General features: G+C 47.2%; 1 protein-coding gene across 1 annotated transcript in view; it reads left to right on the top strand.

Annotated features, from left to right (window-relative positions):
* Window positions 1–1,863: 1,863 nt before the first annotated feature.
* Window positions 1,864–20,251, top strand: part of Pgant1 (Polypeptide N-Acetylgalactosaminyltransferase 1) — a 69,581-nt gene continuing 51,193 nt past the window's right edge. Inside the window, exons 1-2 of the mRNA XM_084593175.1 lie at window positions 1,864–2,618; window positions 3,159–3,328. Coding sequence (XP_084449301.1) covers window positions 2,155–2,618; window positions 3,159–3,328 — 634 coding nt within the window. The 5' untranslated portion in view covers window positions 1,864–2,154. The remainder of the gene's footprint in view (window positions 2,619–3,158; window positions 3,329–20,251) is intronic.

The following is a 20,251-nucleotide window of genomic DNA, read 5'->3' as shown; positions in this document are numbered from 1 at the left end:
TGGATGGATGGATGGATGGATGGATGGATGGATGGATGGATGGATGGACGGACGGACGGACGGACGGACGGACGGACGGACGGACGGACGGATGGACGGACGGATGGATGGATGGATGGATGGATGGATGGATGGATGGATGGATGGATGGATGGATGGATGGATGGATGGATGGATGGATGGATGGATGGATGGATGGATGGATGGATGGATGGATGGATGGATGGATGGATGGATGGATGGATGGATGGATGGATGGATGGATGGATGGATGGATGGATGGATGGATGGATGGATGGATGGATGGATGGATGGATGGATGGATGGATGGATGGATGGATGGATGGATGGATGGATGGATGGATGGATGGATGGATGGATGGATGGATGGATGGATGGATGGATGGATGGATGGATGGATGGATGGATGGAATATAGGAGCGTCCCCTTTGAAACGGGGTGGTAGCAGTAGCTATCATGCTCAATTTTTTCCCCTATATCTTAATTATTGATTTAGATTGGTTAACTAAACCACCATTCTATTTATTAAATTTTTGTTTCTACATTACTAACATTATGTCACTTCTCTGCTTTTAGGCCACCAATCTTCCAGTCGCTTTTTGCTAGTTTCCACCGCCGGTTTATTCTCCCGGCCACTGGTTATCTCTAAACCCCAGAGCTTCAGGAAAAGTGATTGCGCCTGCATCAACTTCCGGATGGATACCATTACATTCGAGTATAATATGGTCAATTGTTTCACTGGAGCTACCACATACAGCACATGCGTCATCTCCATTGTTAAATTTCTTTTTGTAGCTGCGTGTTCAAGGCACCCTAATCTAGCTTCAAAAAGTAGGGCACTGCCTCTTGAGTTATCAAAGAAATCTTCCTTCCCCACTTTTTGCTCCCACTACACCAGCGCCGCCTGTCTCTCCTGGCGGTCATTTCTGAACTACTGTCCGGGAGCATTGCTAGTGGAGTGCGTTCAGTCACTAACGTCGTAAGGGAAGTTAACTGAAATATCCTCGGTAAGTCATCACCCCCAGCGTCAACGTTATTGAACCCATTAGGAAGCAATGGCCTCTTCCATATTTCATTAATCAGAGCGTTTGACAAGGTTAGGATTTTGTATCGCCACAAGAGAAGATGACGACAGAGATAGTGGAATCATATGTTTTTTTTTTTTTTTTCAACGGACAATAAGTGTGTCAGCAAGACTTCTCTTGCTCTTTCAAGCAAAGAGGTGTCTTTTTTAAGTGATTTTTTGTGCAGCAGGTTAACTCAGGGGTTGTTTCACGTGATTGTTTCGTTTTATTCATGTTTGTTTTTTCTGGGCCTTGGAGTAAAGGGCTTAGGCACAGTTGTGAGTCAGCGCTTGTACTGTGGCTTTATTTTATCTTGTCCTTTGTCTTCGAGTTCGCGCTGTTTAAATTAATAATGAATAATACCCGCGAACTTCCTAATTCTCTCCGCCCGACTGAGTTTCTGGTGATTCATGCTATGCTTGGGTTGTCTTGGTGTCACTTCTTCCCATGGCATTAGATATGTAACCATTGACCACAAATTTCGGAATTCGTGGTTACCTTGATCTGTTGACAGCAGAAAGTAACATAGTGTGTTTCCGCCGACCATTCCCAGTATGTCATTTTCACTTTGCGCTGTAAGATTCGTTCAGTTGGTTCAGTTTTCAGCAAGGTTATTTCAACGCACCCATCATGTGGCATTTGCATGCACAGCCTTCAAAATTCGCGGTAAGAGCAAATGTGAAAGTATGTATTTTAGTTCGGTAGGTGGCGCGAGCTGTTACTCTACTGCGAAGCTTTGAGCACTTCCGCTAAGGTTGTTGCTCATTCATCCAGCTGTCGGAGACACGGTTGCCTCGCGGCGTTTTGCGTCACCTTGCGCGGCGGTTTGCGCTTTTGCTGATGTGCAAGTCGCTACTCTCGCGTGCACTATTCGCAGAGATTGCTGACGCTTCGCGCTGTTCGCCGCGCTCGACCAGCTGGGTGCGCGCCACGTGTGTTTTCGAAGTCATGTCAAAGATCTGGAGAATACCGCGATCCGTCCACACGCGGGAACACCTGTCGAGGTTCGGCGCGTCTTCTCATCTCGTCGGTTTCGCTGTTTGATGGGCCGCGAGCGGCGTAGAGCACGATGGCCCTGCTCTTCATGCGGCGCCGTCGACCCACTCTTGTTCGCCTCCTCTCTGTGCTGGCCATTGCGGGTGTCACAGTGCTTTTGCTTCGAAGTCGCGCCACTTCCGATGACCATCTCGACGACCGCATCGCCTACCGAGAACGATTTTCTCCGAAGCGCGAAGCTGATGATCGCGGTAGGCCGGCTGCTGCTGCGACGGCCGGTGACGCTCAGGTACGGAGGGATGAGGCACCGATCTACCGTGATGACGAGAGCCCGTTGCTCCCGAACGTGCACGACCCGGATGAAGCCGAATTCTTTGGGAAGTTTATCGAAGGCTGGGGCAGGAACGGCGAAGGAGTCACGCTAAAGGGCTCCGAGAAAGAGATAGCTGACAAGGAATTTTCGCGAGCTGGCTTCAACGCTTACATCTGCGACCGCCTTCCGCTAAATAGGACGCTCGGCGACCGTCGACACCGCAGGTGAGATTTATTCAGCTCTGTATTTTTTTGTGTGAGAAGAGCTGCACAAAGTGGCATGTGGATCTTGACACTGCCGTTACCTATACGTGCAAGTCATAACGTAGCCGTTCAAACACCAAGAAGCTGGCGCGTCGGCAGGCGATCATTATCTGTTTATTTAGACTGTTCCTCCATGCTGTTTTGCGCCTGCGCTTTCGCTTGTGCTTACATTAGTCAGGAGAAACTGGCGAGCATGCTTGTTGATACATGCCTAGTTGTGTTCTGCAGCTTAAGAAGGCATATAGCACTGAGTGCATGAAACGGCGTGCACTGGACACGTGAAACGCAATGCGTTTATGTCCTCTAACGAAACGTTTGTAATTCCGCACTGCTGTTGGCGTCTCGGTCGGCATGTAATTAACCTAGCCCCGTACGTTACCGTTGCGCAATGCGATCAAGATCACCTTGGGCAGGATGTGAGAATGTGAGGAAATGCGGCGCGTAGGTTGGTACCGTTATCGGATGTCACCTGTCCTGTTTTCCTGTTCTTGTCTTGTGCAGCTGTCGAAACGAGAAATATGACGTCAAGAGTCTTCCCACCGCATCTGTGGTGATCATTTTTACCGATGAACTCTTCTCGGCACTCCTGAGAACCGTGTACAGTGTGATAAACCGCTCCCCTCGTCGTGTCCTGAAGGAAATCATCCTCGTCGACGACTACAGCCAGATTGGTGAGTCCACATCGCATGCGGTTTCCATTGCATCCGGTGGCGTACGTTTCCGCAGAAGCACAATGCAGACAAAGTCCTATGCTTAATCTTCATTTCTTTGCGGTCTTGTGAAGTGTGTCCTGTGTGCTGTCGCCAGTTTTTTTAGTAGTGATATCTATGCATAAATACTTGAAGAGGTTGCTGAATGAACAAAGTTGCCTGAGGCATCCTATATTGTGATCTCTGCTCATACTTACTGCACAATTGAAGGAATCTGCTTTAGACCACTGAGGATGTTGAGACTGATAGGGCAGCTGCAAGTGGTATTGCTCAAAAGCTTATTTGGTGTTTTTTATCCAGCATTCGAAGTTATTCTGTCAAGTTAAAATTTGCTGTCATTCTACATTGCCAGTGTACAGTGTACATATGTACAGTGGCTGCTGTCCATGATCCCAGAAGGCCCGCAGTTTTTAACTTCGTGTATTTATCAACTGTTAATATGGAGTATTGAGCACAATTTTTGTTCGAAATCTAGCAATGGAACAGTTGAAATTTTCACCCTACTTATTAATTACTTAGTTGATCTGCACTGTGTTCTGCAATGACAACAAGATTTATAGATACAACTATGCTCTATACTACACTGCAGTAGAAGCCCTGTGCTGATACAGAAACCATTATCTGATGGGTGCGTGCATCTTATTTAGGAGGTAGATTTGGCATACAGGATTTAAATAGACAAATCAAGTGGAAAAGTAACTCGCATATAAAGGATTATTGATTATTCAAAACACACATTGAACATCAGTTACCTAGCCATTCACGGCAAGCTACTTGCTAATTGCTTACCTTGCATGGTAGGCAAATGAAAAAAAAAAAAGAAAGAAAGATATATGTGCTGTATGTAATTGAACAGTGTTCTTATTGATATTTTTAGGCTTTTAAATGCACCTTAGAAACAATAAGATACTCAAACAGGTGAAGAATGGACAACTTACGTTTGTTGTTGTCGATCCTCTTAACTGTGGCACTTTCTTTTGATCTCAAACTACTGTTCAGTCACATCATGACAGAATGATTAAGGTGTAGGTGTTCTGCATCAGGAAGATGTCTAACATTGATGCTTTGTCTAGTCGCGAATAGAAAAAAAAAAAGAGGCTTATACTCATATTCCTAAATACCAGGTTATCCAAGCATGCAGTGATGCTCTTTATTTTCTTCCAATTTCTGGACATATTTCAAACACTGAGCATCAAGCATTTAATGTATGTCTTGCTGCACTTGCGTTATATATTGCTGGACAGTGAAAATTTAGAATTGACAAGTTTGCTGGCAGTGATAACTGGTCATGGTCTGGTTTCTCTGCATAGTTTAAACCAATGTTCTCAAATGTGAAGTTCCATGTTGTGACTTTAGGTTCACTGACAGGAATCTCGTAGTTCGAGCAAGATGATCTGAAACACCTATTTCACCACCGAGAACATCTGCTAGTTAGTTTACGTCACTACCTTTTTTTCTGTGTGCTGTCTTCACTCCAGTGCTTTTAAGAGAGGCTTGCATTGTCCTGTTTATTGTCACTCAAATTCACTTCAGTTGCTGATGTCAGGAAAGCTGTTAACAGAGGCAGCAGCTTGGCTCAGTTTTGGGGATTCTGTTGACACGTGAAGTATAGTCTAGGCATTTAGAAAAGCAGCTGCTGCGCTGACCGATCTGCACCTGTCTCGCGTGAAAGTGGTCAGCCTCAGAGAGAGTAAATTAAAACCTCAGCATTACCTGCATGCAGATTCTGCCACGTGTTCATGCTAGCCGCATGAATATTAGCACTTCAGACCCTGCAGCTGTAGTTAATTGCACTTTCCTCTCATTAATTGGATGCTTGCTGCGTGCATGCAGTGCTGACAGTGACATTGTTTAGGTCTGCACTGTGGACCCATGGTGATAATATTTTTTTCTGTGAGTATGTGTCGTGATATCCCCCATCACAAATTTCCATTTTGTCTGCAGACGTAGGCGCCTGCACTTTATGATTTAGGCCAACCTTTAGCTTAAAACCTGATTAGGCACATTGTCATTCCACCTGTGTAGCCCAAATGAGCCATTGCAAACAGCGTGAAACTTTATATTAAGTGTGGCCATTGCCAGCATTACATATGGCACATTTAAAGTAGTTTCACTGGTTTTAGTATGCGTGTGTTACATGGGAGGCGAAATGCAGGGTGCCTGTGTACTGAGGTATGTCGGTGCACATTAAATAATCACATGTGTTCGAAGCTTCCAGAGCTCTCCACTTCAGTTGCTTTGGGATGTTAAGCCACTTGAAGCCGTAAAACGAAACCAGCCAGTGTTACGCGATTTTTGCTTTATCTTTCAATGCTTTTCAACCGTGAGTGCTTCATTTTGTCGAAAGCCTTACAATAACTGCTATATGCTGGTGTTATATTATACTTGACGCCTCCATGCTTGTTAGATAACACTGACGACGTGTGAACTATATTAGTTCGCGGCTCTTAGCGTCTTGCCAGTATAGCCGGTGGGAAGCAAAGGCCAGCCTGCTGCACAGGATTCGGCTTGGCCTCGGTCAACCTTCCATGGTCACGCGGAACGTGGACATCTCGGACAGTTTTGTGTACGGTAGCGTTAACTCGAATACGTTTTGCCTTTAAAAGCGAACGTTAAGGAAAATATCCGGTGCAGTAACGCGGCGGATTCGAACTAACGCTTTTCTCATATCGAGAGGCAGTGCGGTTTATATAGCGCATAATCGTTTTAATAAAATTTCTTCAATTTGCCGCTAGCTGTCTCAGCTCAAGCGGAAGCTGTGGGAATCGCGCTGTGAGACCATGAAAACTTTTGCCCAACCGTTGGCATTATTTAAGAGGCACTGTGGGGGGTCTGTAGAATATTCTAGGCACTGTACCGCTGACACGGATGCTTGCGTCTCACTCAAACCGCTAGGGACGATGATGCCTTGTTTTCTGCGACTTAAAGAGTGCTCAGAGTTCTGCACCGAGTATCGTAATCTTCGGCAAATATATTTTGAGAAAAAAAAAAAGAAAAGCAAGTTTTTTTTTCTTTATGGGTTTGCGTTTAGCGTCATTGCTTCTTTTTATGTGATATTAATATAGCAGAGGACAGATAATGGTAGCAGAGAAATCATACATCTGAAAATGAAATCTATATTGGAGAAACAGCCGGAATTCGCACTGGCCACACCAACTTTAGGTAACACTGACATATTTGTGGCAAGGAACAAGAGGACGTTTCAAGCGTTTTCGCAGATCATTTTGCTTGCCTTTAAAGTGACGTTCTGAGTTCCTGTTCATCATATGTGCATCCTACATGAACCTACATCCTACATGATGAGTTTTTTTACTCTTTTGAACGATCCTTCTATTGAGCGCTTTGTGCTTCCGTGCTCGTAGTTCGCTCGGGAAGTCGTCATGTCGTTTTATCGAGTCGTCGTGATCGAATTTGGGGTGCTTCATTTTGCGCGTGGTAATCTGGCTTCACAAATGAAATTCACCCAGGATAACATAACGCTAACGACATACGACCTACGTCACGTGAGTAATTCGTACTACCGCCAGGGGATTTTTGCCCTTGTACTCCTTACCATCTAATCTGTGCCTTACTATCATTACAACTATTCGCGCTTACGTGTGAAGCCGTCAGCAGGCTTGTCTACAGCTCTGGAGCAGTTGATGAGCGAGTCAAATGCAGCGGCATTACGGTGATCTCGGGTATATTTTCTTGCTTCGTGGTATTAAAGAGAGAGTTTCAGTGGGAGGCTTGCATTCAGGTAAGTTTGTACCATGCCAGACAACTTCTTCTTATGGTGGTTTGGAGGCCGCCCCGAGCAGCTCCGGGCCGCCGCGAGCGCTCTTCCGAGTGCACCGCCAGGCTATGGCCAAGCTGCCTAATGACGCTTGTGACATAGAGAAAGAGATTGGTAAAGAGCGGTCACTCGGCGAAAACTGGCCCCAGGAAAAGACGCGCGACTTTTTGCGCTGCCGCCGATTGATGGATGGCGGCACCAACGTGCGCATGCGCGTACGCGCGCGCGACGGCACTCGCTGCAGCGGTAACCCGCCGGAGCAGACGACAAGAAGTTGTCGAAGGGAGCGGTTGTGTGCTCGTGCCTCGCCGCGCTTGTGCGGCACAGACCTCTCGTGGGCTGCTTCGCGGAACGACAGCGGTTTGAAAAGACGGCAAGGTGAGCAACGTTTTTCGCTTAACTACGCTGCATTTCAAGCAGTTTACGCTGACCATGCCGGCCGGTGCCAATAGTTTCGCAGCTCGTGAACAGCCGCGCCAGCTGTTCAGGCGCAGTTCGTTACGCCGTAACTCTGGCGGTTCCCAACCATAGCGAGGTGTAATATGTTGTGTTCTCGGGAAACAGCTTCATTTCGAACAGTTTAGCTCGTAACGCTTGACAAAGTGGCATGTGAAGGCATCAAGGCACGCCGTTGCGCCAAAATGGCGTATTCGCCGGCCGGTGTGGCCGTGGTGACGCAGTTTGCCGAACGGCTAGTTGTGCTAAGTGTCGCGTTTAGCAGAGCAACGGTAAAGTGAGAAACGTTTCATTCTTGACTTTCTTGTCAAACTACGCAGTATTTCAGGCAGTTTAGCTCAGTACGGCGGTCTGCGCTTCGCAAAGTCGCACATTATGGGCAGCCAGCAGGCATGACAAGGCGCTCGCCAATATGGCTCGCCGGCCGCGATGACATGTGACATGGCGCGAGGTTTTGCGAACGGCTAGTTTTGCGTGGTGTCGCGTTTAACAGGGCAACCACAAGGTGAGAAATGTTGCATTCTTGTAAAACTGCGAGGCATTTCGGGCAGTTTAGCTCAGCGCGGTGGTCTGCGCTTCACAAAGTCGCGTATGAAAGGCAAGCCAACATGGTGTGCTTGCCGGCCGCGGTTTTGCGAACGGCTAGTTTTGCGTGGTGTCGCGTTACATTTAACAGGACAACGTTAAAGTGAAAAATGTTTTATTATGCGGCAAGCTTCATTGCTTCAGCTGTTCAGTGCTCTTGAAGAATATTGTTAGTTTAGTGGCTGTTATTTCACGCTCTGTAGACATGCATTTTCAGATAGGTTCGGTTAGCCTGCATTTTCTGACCTCTACGTTGCAAGCGTAGCTTTTGTATCAATTTTACGAATGACAGCTTTTCTGTTCTGGATCATAACTGCTGCTCACCAAGTTTTCAGTACCCACCCACGCGCACAGATGTGTGCGCGGTGCAGTGGCCTTACATTTCATTGCAACCTTCTGCATCATGTTCATTCCTTTTCCAACAGCACTGCATGGACCCACGGACTGCAGCCGAAGCACGGCAGATGCGACGAGTGAATGATGTGGCCTTTCCTCAATCGTCAGTACTCTCTGCCCTGGACAATACAAGTTACCCTTGCTAAGGTAGCCACTACTGGGACTGTGTAGTTTATGTATAATGCCTGTTTTGTTATATATCATTTGCAATAATTCGGAAATCAGTTATGCTATTTTTTGTCTCTACCTAAGTGCTGTTTCTCACCTTGTGTATTTTTATTTTTCTGTATTGTGCACATCGCCTAATGTGTGTCAAGTATTGTCAATGCATCCGTCTACATCTGTTGCATCTCGTGTTTTATATGCAGCAAAATAAATTCATTTCACGAAGCACTTGGCGTCTTTTCTGCACTACTGTTTTGCAAAGGCTGTGACGCAGCTGCGTTGATGGGCAGTTTAAAGAACTGGGAATCTATTTTTCCTGTTATGCCTGCTGAAAATAAATAGAAACACTAGCAGACCATTTAAAACCAAAATAATGCGCCAAAAGGGCAGGGAAGGGCGCAGCGCATGGCTAGCATTCAAATCGCGCGCCCTTCAGCAAGACCGGATGTAGTTGCCGCCGGCCGCTTGGTGCACTACAGTCAAATGGGCCGCTGGGCCCTATGGAAGTGTCCGCTCTTTACCAATCTCTTTCTCTATGCTTGTGACGCCTATCGTGACGTGTTTCCTAGTTATGGAAAGACAGCCGAGCTTTTCCTGTGAGCGTATATCGCCTCCGCTTGTTTGCTCTCACTCTCGTTCCCGTTTTGTCTGGTGGTGGCATTAATTTCGAAAGTAATAGCAGGTAGCCGTGACTCGACGCCCAAACTGGGCGCTAGAGGTTCACGAAGGCAGCGATATCTGGCAATTTTTCTTTGTCATTTTTTTGTTGTTGTGGAATCGCAACTGTGAATGTCATGCACTCAGATGTGTTTGTGGTTTTATAATCTAGTCGTTCATCTTTGATAAAGACCAAAGGGGGGGGGGGGGGTCAAAAAGCGCCAATAACAGGTTACGTGGGCATCGGTGAGGGCGCGTGAACGGATCGATATGAGGTTGCAGTAACCGTCCCACTACCTCCCGATAACTGCAGGAGTGTGCTCGAGCTGGAGACGCAAAATTTCCCGAAATGTTCAGTACTGAGCCACTCCCACCTTCATCCCTTCCCTTACGGCGCGGTTCAGGTGTCCACATAGCAAGTGTGACAGATATTGCGCCTTTCCCTTCCTGTGAATCAATTATTATTATTATTATTCAGTACTGGGGGAAAAACCTGGAAAAAAGTCTTCTGGAAATTTCAGGAGCAGTACTGAAAATTGCAATGGTAATCAAAAATAAAAGTGCAGGTAGCCTACATTACGATGTGGCAGAAGTTTTACGCGCGAAATACATATTTTATGGATTTTTCGAGCTTGCATGTAGCGATGCATGCTGGGTAATCCGCCATGAAGTCGCTGGAAGCAACGACGCAGCCCGGCACGGTCACACAACCTCGTCTACATGGTCGTGTAGTGCGCGCAGACGATGCTGGCGCGATCGGACATGCCGACTGCTGGCTCTTCACGATTCCAAAAACAAACAGACAAACTTACGTTTTCACGAGGGCCAGGAGGCAAAGCATTCATCTAGCGACGCCGACGCGAATGGTTTGCGCGGGCCAACACACGCGAGATCGACGTCAACCCGGGCAAGTATCAAACTACTTGCCAGAACTAGAAATCATGAGTGCCGGCGATGTCGACGGATGGTCACAGGTCCAGACGCAAAGTGCAGTTAGTCGTCTGCAACGTTGGTCGTCTGCGCGTAGATTGAACAGGTCCCCGTCGCACTTTTGCATTTCTTCATGCGGACCCGATTTTTCGGGCATAGCGACGACGTGTACGTTCTTCGGGAATCTGCCGACAATTGCAGGCATATAATGGCAGCGCACGAACAGCCGCTTGTTTGCTCGGTGGATTGTCGAAAACGACAAGGCACTTGCTCAATTCAGCCTGGCTGCGTTGCCCGCCGTCTGCTGCCAGCGACATCATCATGGCGGATTACCCAGCATGCATCACTCTTTCCTTTCAACGAGCATTCAACCAAATGTTCCCAAGATAGCTTGAAATTGGAAAAAAAAAAAAAAATTGCAGGAACAAACTCTCAGCCAAAGCAAACACGGTATGTTGGAAAACTATTGCAGTTATCCAGCCAATTAACGAAATTCGCTAATTAACTTTTTAATTTTCGCAGTTGGGCTGTTATTCCTAAAACGGGAGTTTGGGACCCTGAGCAGGACGATGTAATAAAAGTTATTGAGTCCAAGAAAAACTCATTTCTTGGTGCCCTGCAGCAGGAGGAAATCCGACGCTTCCTCAACCCCCCCCCCCCCATTCCGTATGAAACCGAAACTCAGCGCAAGAGACGCGCAGGAAGCGACGTGTGGTGGTGATTTGTGCAGTGGCTACGCGGCGCCACATTTGAACTGCCTGCTCTACTGCGACGTCTCATGCACTTAGTTTCGCTCTGTCGGTGTCAAATATAACGGCCACGCAGTCGGAAATCACTGGCCTTTCCGCTGCACTAAGCTTAGAGGCTTACGAATGTAAATGACGCGGCGCAATACCAACTGTAGTCCGAAATAATCGCTGTAGCCACTGCACTCGTCATCACGGGACGACGCACTTGTACTACAGTGACTACCTGTACCGATCTTTGCGTCTCTCGTGTTTTTGTTTCTGTTTTTTTTTTCCCAATTTTTCAAGAGCTGATATGAGATCGTTTTGTCCACGGCCTTAAACTTTTCTTTTAGGGCTAACCACCCAAGTCCGATAATAAAATGTTGATTAGTGGTAATTTGTTAACTAGCATGATAATTGAAATAAATATGCAGCATATCTGCCGCGGCTGAGATTAATTGTTCCTCCAAATACATTTTCTTTTTTAACCCGCTTTTTTCTAGGATTTTTGAAAGCGTTGGTTGAGGACACCTGGTATGTTTTATGGTACTTTGCCTTCCCAAAAGTCTGCGACTTTCTTACGTGTGCCGGTTGCGATGGTTGCCTCAGTGCACTCCAAGAGTTAAAGAAGGCACATGTGGCTTAACTTGCGTAAAGTGGGCCTCCGGAGTGTTAGCTGTTCAGTCCATGCTGGCCGGTGTTTCAAAGATCCAGTCTGGTTACACTCTCTCCAGAAACTACTCTGAAGTTGTGAGTTCTGGGAACCGTGGGGCCGATAAGTGGAAATGATTAAGGAATCAAACAAAAAAGGCGTACGTTAGAAACGCCTCTTGAACGGCACCATGCCGAGGTGCTTGAGGAACCGCTTGCAGAAACGATATACGCCTGTGGTGGTGGTGGTGGTGGTGGTGGTGGTGGTGGTGGTGGTAGAAACATTTACTGCCAATATTACAGAGGGTGGGAATGTTGCCCCCTACATGGCATTTGAGAGCCCTCTCCATGTACGGAGGGCCCTCTTACAAAGCAAAAGAAAGCCCTTGGAGGGCTATCCGAGCGAGAGCGCATGCAATGATCTTGCGCTCTTCCTTGTAGGAGGTACTGGTGAGTAGCTTCTCCAGTACTCTAGGGCCACCTCTGGTGAAGGAGGATGAGGGGCAGGTGAGTATGTGTAGAAAGTCGCCAGGTTTGCCACAGAGCTTGCAGGAAGGACAGCTTTGTTGCTAAGCGCCGAGTTTCGCAATGGACACATCGAGGTTCGAAGGCTTGCAATTGAGCTGACACGTCTGTGGCACTAACTTAGACATTGTACACAGGTTGCTGTAGGTTAGACATTGCAGAATGGTGGGCGATTGTGCACTACGAAAGGTGAAAAAAAAAAAAAAAAGCAAGTACTCTTGCATTGCATCAGCCAATAAAAAAAATGTTGAGATAAAATCGTATTTGTTTATTATCACCGCGCTTGGCGTTTGGAAGCTACAATTTTTATTTTTATTTTCAAAAATTAGAAGTGCAGTATGTTGCAAGATTGCCAGAACGGGTTAGAGAACAAACGCGAGTTACTGCCATTCAGTCGAGATCAAGAAGACGAAAGGGGCATGTGATGCTCGTTCAGGGTGACACGCTCGATTCTAAGGGAAGGGCTTGCTAGGGGTGGCAGAAAGTTAGTTGGGCGGATGAAATTATGAGCTTTGCGGAGATCAAGCGGATGCAGCAGACACATAACCGGATTAATCTGGGGGATGTAGGGGGAGGCGCCTTTGCCATCAAATTTAGAGGGGGGGGGGGGGGGGGGGGGCTCGGGAGGTGTCACAAACCCCCGCCTTTACGGTCAAAAGAGGTGCGGGATCCCCTTCACGATTACCCGTCGTTCCTCTATGAGGGTTGTGAACACATTTAAAAGTTAGGCCGGTCAACCCGTGAAGCACGTGTGTCGGTGTGTGATTGAGGAATAAGTACAAATAGGTCACTTTCTTTTACAAACAATTGAAGGTTTATAAATAGCAGACCAAAATTACACTGATAATAATAGAGTACAATGAAAGAGAATACAACGCCACGACAAGATATTGATAAAGACGAAGAAATAAATGATAAGAGAAAAAAAAATAACCTGACAATGAACAAAACACTGTGATAAAAAATATGAAGACTATAAAGATAATAAAGCAGGTATTTCAGATATTATAAGTATGAGCAAAAGTTACATAAGAACACAGCGTAAAATACTACTAAGTCAGGTCAAAAGTTAACAAAGCGAAAATAATGTTCGATTGAACAACAGTCCGTGGCGAATGAAATTCTCACGTCTTTCTTGTTTGCTGAGGCGTCGAAGGCTGTGTTGCTCGGTAGCGGCGGCCGTACAGGTGCAGAGGACGATGCGTCGATCGCGGGCCCGAAGAAACACAATACGCTTTCGGAGCACCGCGGAGTGGCCGGAAGTTTGAATCTTCCCAAACGCACTGGTGACGGCGTGCTGCTGTCGGTTATTTTATACCCTCGGCCGACTATGCAGCAGCCGCGTCAAGGACAGGCGGTCGCTGCCCCATCGGCTTGTCGAATCTTGTCCAGAGGAGCGACGGAGTCCCGTGAATTTCGCTCTATATTCCAGCCATAAGCTCCCGCATCTTCCGCTGTAAATAGGTGAAGCAGCTTGTGACAGGAGGTTAAATATAACTTTTAGTAGTGTATTGTTATTTTACTTCTTATAGCCTCCTTGGTGTACTGTTGATGACGATGGTAATGAATGCGGTCGAAGCCAAACAAGCAGTACAAGCTATTGTCGTCTTGAAGGACATGTTTTAGGCATATATAACGGGATTTCGGGCGTCCACTTTTCCTTTCGGCGCAGTGGAATAGTTGCTTTCCCAGGTGATCGATTCAAAAACGGTTTTGTTGAAAACGCCGTGGAAAATCATGAGCAGCGACCGCGATGATGGTTGGACATCGACAAAAGTTGTGACTGAAAACTGATAAATTTCACCCGCCAGACAGTAATCGGACATTTCTAGTGCAGAGTGGGGTCTCTTTCAATTTCCACATTTAAGGGTGTGCGCCTCGTGGACGAAAACTTTAGTAGGGTCGCCGCTTTATCCAAGAAATTTGAAACTGTGGCGCCTTCAGGTGACACTCCACATCATAGGCATTGCGAAATGAGAGCTGCGTTTTAGCTCTCTCTCTCTCCTTGTGCTCTGCTACTTCCAGCTCGGGAATGCGCTCTCGATGTATTGTTCATGCTAAGCGCGGTAGTACTCTGTCTCAGTGCTTACGGTCGGACTCAGTATTTGTTGACGTATTCCTCTTAACAAAGTTACCAGTTCCGTGGCCATTAGAGATCTGCCACCCCACAGCTGCGCTTTAGATATCTTTATTACCGTAGCACACGGCTCCAGAGCTCCTGATGAAATTGCTCTGTCGGGCAGAGCCAAGCACGTACAGCATCTGGGAATATGTTCAGCTGTAATGATACCGCGACTCCCCGTTTCAGCGTAAGGGATTCGGCCAATCGTTTATAATAGATCGCTAGCGCGTCGCAGCTGCTCTGCACACCCGGTGTGTGGGGCATAACCCTGTGTTCATTTAAATACGACTCGGTATTCAAACGTGGGTTGAGTGGGGAAACATCGCTCGTGTTGTTGGACAGGCGCCTCTTTTCTATGTAACGGTGCCCGGAGTAACTTTGACTAACGGCGGTTTTTACCACAAGCTTCTTTCTGCATACTGTGTGGAGTGCTTACTCTCTTTTTCTCCTTTTTCGTGAGTGACATGTGCGCGTAACCTTTGCCAGCTAAGCCTCAAACGCTCGCCACTGCCCTTTTTTGTTTGCAGCAGTCAGCGTGGCTTGCGGCGTTTGTTGCCTTTCCTTATCGCACGTTGTTCCGCTTCGAGGAGTGCCAACATCCGTCTTCCGCAGGGACTTTCAGGAGTTGGCGGTGTATCGCTGAAGGTGTTATCTCCGGCTTTTTGCGCAAAAAAGAAAAAAAAAAGTCCTGACGTGTTGCCAAGGTGTGAAAGGGCTGGAAGCGTCCTTGACGACGTGCGTGCAGTAGGCAGATCCTGCCGGGATTATTGTATTAATAATGGTTTTGTATTTGGCACGTAATGCTAGGAACCTGACTCTTTCTGTCTCGACACTGTGGTGATTCATCAGATTCCATGCCACAGGGATGGGACGGCTTCCGCCTAGCGGGGGGAGAGGGGGGGGGGGGGGGGGGTCTTTTAAACCATGTGTGTCAATTTTCGGCCAAAAAATGAGGTTGAACGTGGCATGCCCCTTATGTAAAATTTCTCTTCTGAACGTGGAAACAATTCCAATGAAATGTGGGGCTTAGTCATGATATACATAAGAAGGACCACTGACACAACTGAAAGCATGGGGGATGTTTTTTAATCAGTGCGAAGCCTTAATTTAATATGAATAGGATAGTGTAGGATAAACTTTATTGCTCTGCTTTACATATATTATTGCCGACAGAGTTCTTCCATCTTCTTTTCGTCGATGGCTTTGCTCCGTCACAGAGGGTTCACTGGGCATGCTGACCATGCTCGCTGGGCATGGATGACCAGTCCTGTTTGGAGGATTGGGTTGCCGCTGGAGAGCATATTCTCCCACTGTTCCGCACTCGCATTTTCTAGTTTGTGGAAAGCTTCGTTTCTATCGCATTCCCAAGCGATGTGATATAGGGGTGCATGGCGCCGCACCATAGACAAACGTCCCTGTATTGGTTCGGGAACATTTTGCTTAAGATGTGTAAATTAGGGAAGGTTGCATGCAGTTTGCAGTTTCTGCCAGTAGACTGCGTCCTGTTGATTTAAGACGCAATTGTGTGGAGGAGGTTATTTTATTCTCATCCCTTGATAATAATTTAGGATATTAGAATACGTCGGGATGATCCCAAATAATTGACTAGAAAGTAGAAATTTTTTTTTTGCTTATTCAACCGTAGTTTGAACCTTGTGATACAACGAAACTGAGTGTTACAGCGGTAGCCTCTGTAACACCGACTTTGAATTTGCGGTTTTGTAATAATAATAACAATAATAATAATTGGTTCGCAGGAAAGGAAAGGCGCAGTATCTGTCACGCAATTCTGTGGACAACTGAACCGCACCGTAAGGGAAAGAAGGAAAGTTGAGTGAAAGTTTGGTTTGGTTTGGTGTGTAGGGTTTAACGTCCCAAAGCAACTAAGGCTATGAGAGACGCCGTAGTGGAGGACTCCGGAAATTTCGGCCACCTGTGGTTCTTTGACGTGCACTGACATCGCACAGCACACGGGCGCCTTGCTTTTCGCCTCCATCGAAAAGCGACCGCCGAGGCCGGGATTCGATCCCGCATCCTTGGGAACAGTAGTCGAGCGCCGTAACCACTGCACCACCCCGGCGGGTATTGAGTGAAAGTGGACAGGGAGAAAGAGGAGCCGTAGTGGAGGGCTACGGAGTAATTGTGGACAGGGAGAAAGAGGAGCCGTAGTGGAGGGCTACGGAGTAATTTCGACCACCTGGGAATCTTTAACGTGCGCTATTTCGCACAGCACACGTACGCCACACCGTTTCGCCTCCATCGAAACGCAGCTGCCTGCAGTCGGAATCGAACCCGAGTACTCCAGCACAGAAGTCGGGCATCTTAAACCACTGCACCACCGCGGCAGTGCTCAACCAAATGATAAGGGGAGTTTTCGGGGAGGGTACTGACAGTCTGGGCTTTGAAGCAGAGTGGAGAGGACTGGGCAATGTTTGTGGAGAAAGGATAAACATCAGGATTGCCTCAAATGTATCGGAGAGGTCTTTTTTCTGCAGCAGCCTTAGGCTGGTGCCGGCCCAGCTGTGCATCATCAGCTGCGTGCGCAGGCGCAGTCGTATAGTGTGCGTCCTCTCTTTGCTGCGCCTCGTGATTGGCCGAGGTACGTTAAGGAAACGCACGTTACCATGTAGCCGGCGGAATGGCGTATTGTAAAAGGAAGCTCCGCTGGCGCAAGACTGAATTTTTGTTGAGTGACGCAACTGTGCGCTCAGAAACTTGCCTCGTAGTTGTGGGAACCCGAGACTGTGCGGTGAATCACAATGCGCTGTACTAACGCCTTGCTGTACGGTCTGAGCATATCGCTGGGCGAGCTCTTGAAACGAGACGTCCAAATGCATCCCCCGTCTGGAACGTTTCATCGAGATTTAGCAGTTTTTAATGTCGCAGAGAGGTTTGGGATGACGGTGTCTTTCCATACGGGGCGTCATGAGTGATGACAGGACGCATTTTTATTTCGGCGACATTTGTTTTTTCTTGATCTCTGAGGTTGGTGGACAAAGTGTGGAGCGCCAGTGGAGACACCTAACCGTGCACTATTCGGGCTAATGTGCTAGTGTCGTTTTTTCGCTATCCAAAATGGGTGTCGGTCGTCCCTCCACCAATGAATTCGCCCGCCGCGGTGGCGCAGTGGTTACGCCCTCGGCGGCCGCTTTCCGATGGAGGCGAAAAGCAAGGCGCCCGTGTGCTGTGCGATGTCAGTGCTCGTTAAAGAACCCCAGGTGGTCGAAATTTCCGGAGTCCTCCACTACGGCGTCTCTCATATCCTGAGTCGCTTTGGGATGTTAATCCCACAAACCAAATCAAACCAAACCACTAGTGCATTCCTTTTCTGTAAAGCTTTCTCGCCACTGCCTCCGCGACGAGAGAGGTGCTCGACCGGTATTTGTCGTGTGCAGAATGCGCAAGTTGCATCCGCGACCTTGATTTCGCGGATGTCGCATCGTGCCGGCTGCGTCGTCGTAGCAAGTATTGCTTTATTGCATCTCTTAGTAATTTTGTTGTCTTTCTTTTTGTTTCTCCACTTCTTTTGTCCGGCTTTCTAAAGGAAGAACAGCAGCGCCACCTGCAATATGGCTGCCGTTTTTTTTTTTTTTTTTTTTTTTTTTTTTGTTTATGTACGTCAGGTAATTCTTACGACTTTCGGAGTCTTTCTTTTTGCTAGTGTCGGAAGGTGGATAAAGCCGGGCAGCTTTTTCCAGACTGAGTGGTCCTTTAAACAAAGGCAGAGCCGATGATTCTTCGCAAGGGAGAATATATGTGCGTATTCTGGTCTCGTTCGCGAAACACTGTAGCTGGGGTGAGATTGGAATACTAAGGGTAGCAGTCGGGAGCAGTTTTATTGCTTCTTACAGCTGTGAATAATCGCGAGGGATAGCTGGCGCAAATAATAATGTGGTCGCCGTCCCATTTCCAGTGGCTGGCTGACTATACTTACCCACTCTTATCTGACATTGTGCCATCTGGTTCAGCAATCTGCCGCGAACGTTTGTAGGGTGGAAGTGCTGCTCCACTTGCTCCATCCTTCTCCAAAATGCAATGCTGTTCCTAAACTGCACCAGCAAACTGCACCTCAATATTTTGTCATCAAATTTCGCGCTGTTTTGCCTCACAATAGGCCATTAATGGTACTGACTGCAAAAAAATGCAATCCGATGCAGTTCGATCAAGTTATTTTGAGAAGCGCAGTCGGGAGATGGCCTGTTGTGAGTTGCGTATACATGGTAAGGGGCTTCTGTAGTCAAAACGATGGCAGCACACGGGTGACACAGATAGAGGTGTAGTGCATCTCACTCTGAGCCTAATACACATCACTTCCCCCTCTCCCCCCCTTCCCCATAAACTGCAAAAGCATGCAGCATAAATAAGTTCACAAGAAATTTAAAGGGAACCGAAAGCAATTGGTGGGAATTAATTGCAAAAAAATAATGTTCCGTGCACTTGAGATTGCACCTTTTCCCGGCCCTTTGAATTACTGGTGGTGGAGGAAGTGAGAGCAGCGAGCGAAGCAGATACCACAAACTACTACAAGTCGTTGGGAAACTTGTCCAGTTGCAAAGGACTACACACGTTGTTCCTGATAGTTCTGCTGTGAAAACAACGCAGTTACTTTATTACTGGGCCTGTCATGCCTACACCAGACAAAAGCGTACTTGGAACTCTTACGGGGGTGACGCCGCTTAGGTGCCAATCACTAAATGTGTTCTCAACAGTGTTAGAAAGCCGTGCGGGGCCTATTGCGAGCATGTTGAAACTTAGGAAGCCCCAGCTTAAGCAGTCACTGGCAGAAGGCCATGAAGTGATAAATGTGGAGGAGGAAAAGGCTAAACTTCAGTGCCATCTATCCTCCCTGGAGGCGTCACTGACCAGAGCCCAGAAATATATCAGCACAGGCATATGATCAAAAAGAATGTGCGCACGATTGAAGGCAGAAATGGACTGTTCATTGATGTGAACTCCGAACTAGTCGCAATACTTGAGCGCGTCAAGCTGGTGAACTCCATCTTAAAATATCTACAAAACAGTGAAAAGCTTTTAGTGAAAGGATCTTCAGTTATGGCGGGTAGACGCAAGTATTCCATTTGCTGCTAGTCTAGCCGGGAAGCGAAAATTGCCATTATTAAAGGAATTTGAGCCTAGAAACATGCTCCGCAACATAAAGTGATCGCTCCAAAACTCTAATTTGATTGCTCCAAAGTTGCTCTATGAGCTACTCCAAAATGCTTGAGCCTTCTTCCACCCCTCCGTTTGTGACCGGGAGTCTGAGTTGACTTGGTATGCAAAACCTGAGTTAATGCCGCTTGAAACTGAGCCAGTCCTCACTGCATTCTGAAGGGGTTGCATCTTGGAATAGCAGGCGGGCTATATATAAGATCCGTGTCGTCGTAATTGCGTTCGGATGTTGTTTTCCCTCTGTTTGCTACTGAACAAGATATATTCTACTCTGCCGTTGTCATCAGGTTCAGCTTCATTCGCTTACCTACAGAACACGCCAGTTTCTCGTCGAGCAATGTTTGCTTCTGTGTGAGGGTTGGCGGTGGAAGAAACTGCGTGTGTATCGGTTCCACTTGGCATTGTTATTCCACGCTCGGTGAAGCCTGCCAAGCGTTTTACATAGATATGTAGTTCCTTTTTTTTTTTCTTTTCGTGGCGATAATCAACAAGAGCCAATATGGTCGATTACTTTCTCATTTCTTCTTACTCGTTCTGTGCTTTTCCTGTATCCTGGTGGCTGAGACTGTTCGCTTTTTTTTTTCTTTTTTCCTTTGAGTTTCAGCTGGTGCGTTTTCATCCAGTGCACGGTGTAGTTCCCGGAAAGCAGTGGTCGGCGTGCGATAAATGGCAATCTGCACTCGAGCGCGAGTCGACACGCGTTTACCGGAGCTCCCACGTACTCG

This window comes from Amblyomma maculatum, chromosome 2 (genome assembly GCF_055883805.1).
Source record: "Amblyomma maculatum isolate TAMU_Amacu chromosome 2, ASM5588380v1, whole genome shotgun sequence".
In the NCBI taxonomy this organism is placed as follows: Eukaryota; Metazoa; Arthropoda; class Arachnida; order Ixodida; family Ixodidae; genus Amblyomma; species Amblyomma maculatum.
This window is presented reverse-complemented; position numbering and strand designations above follow the sequence as displayed.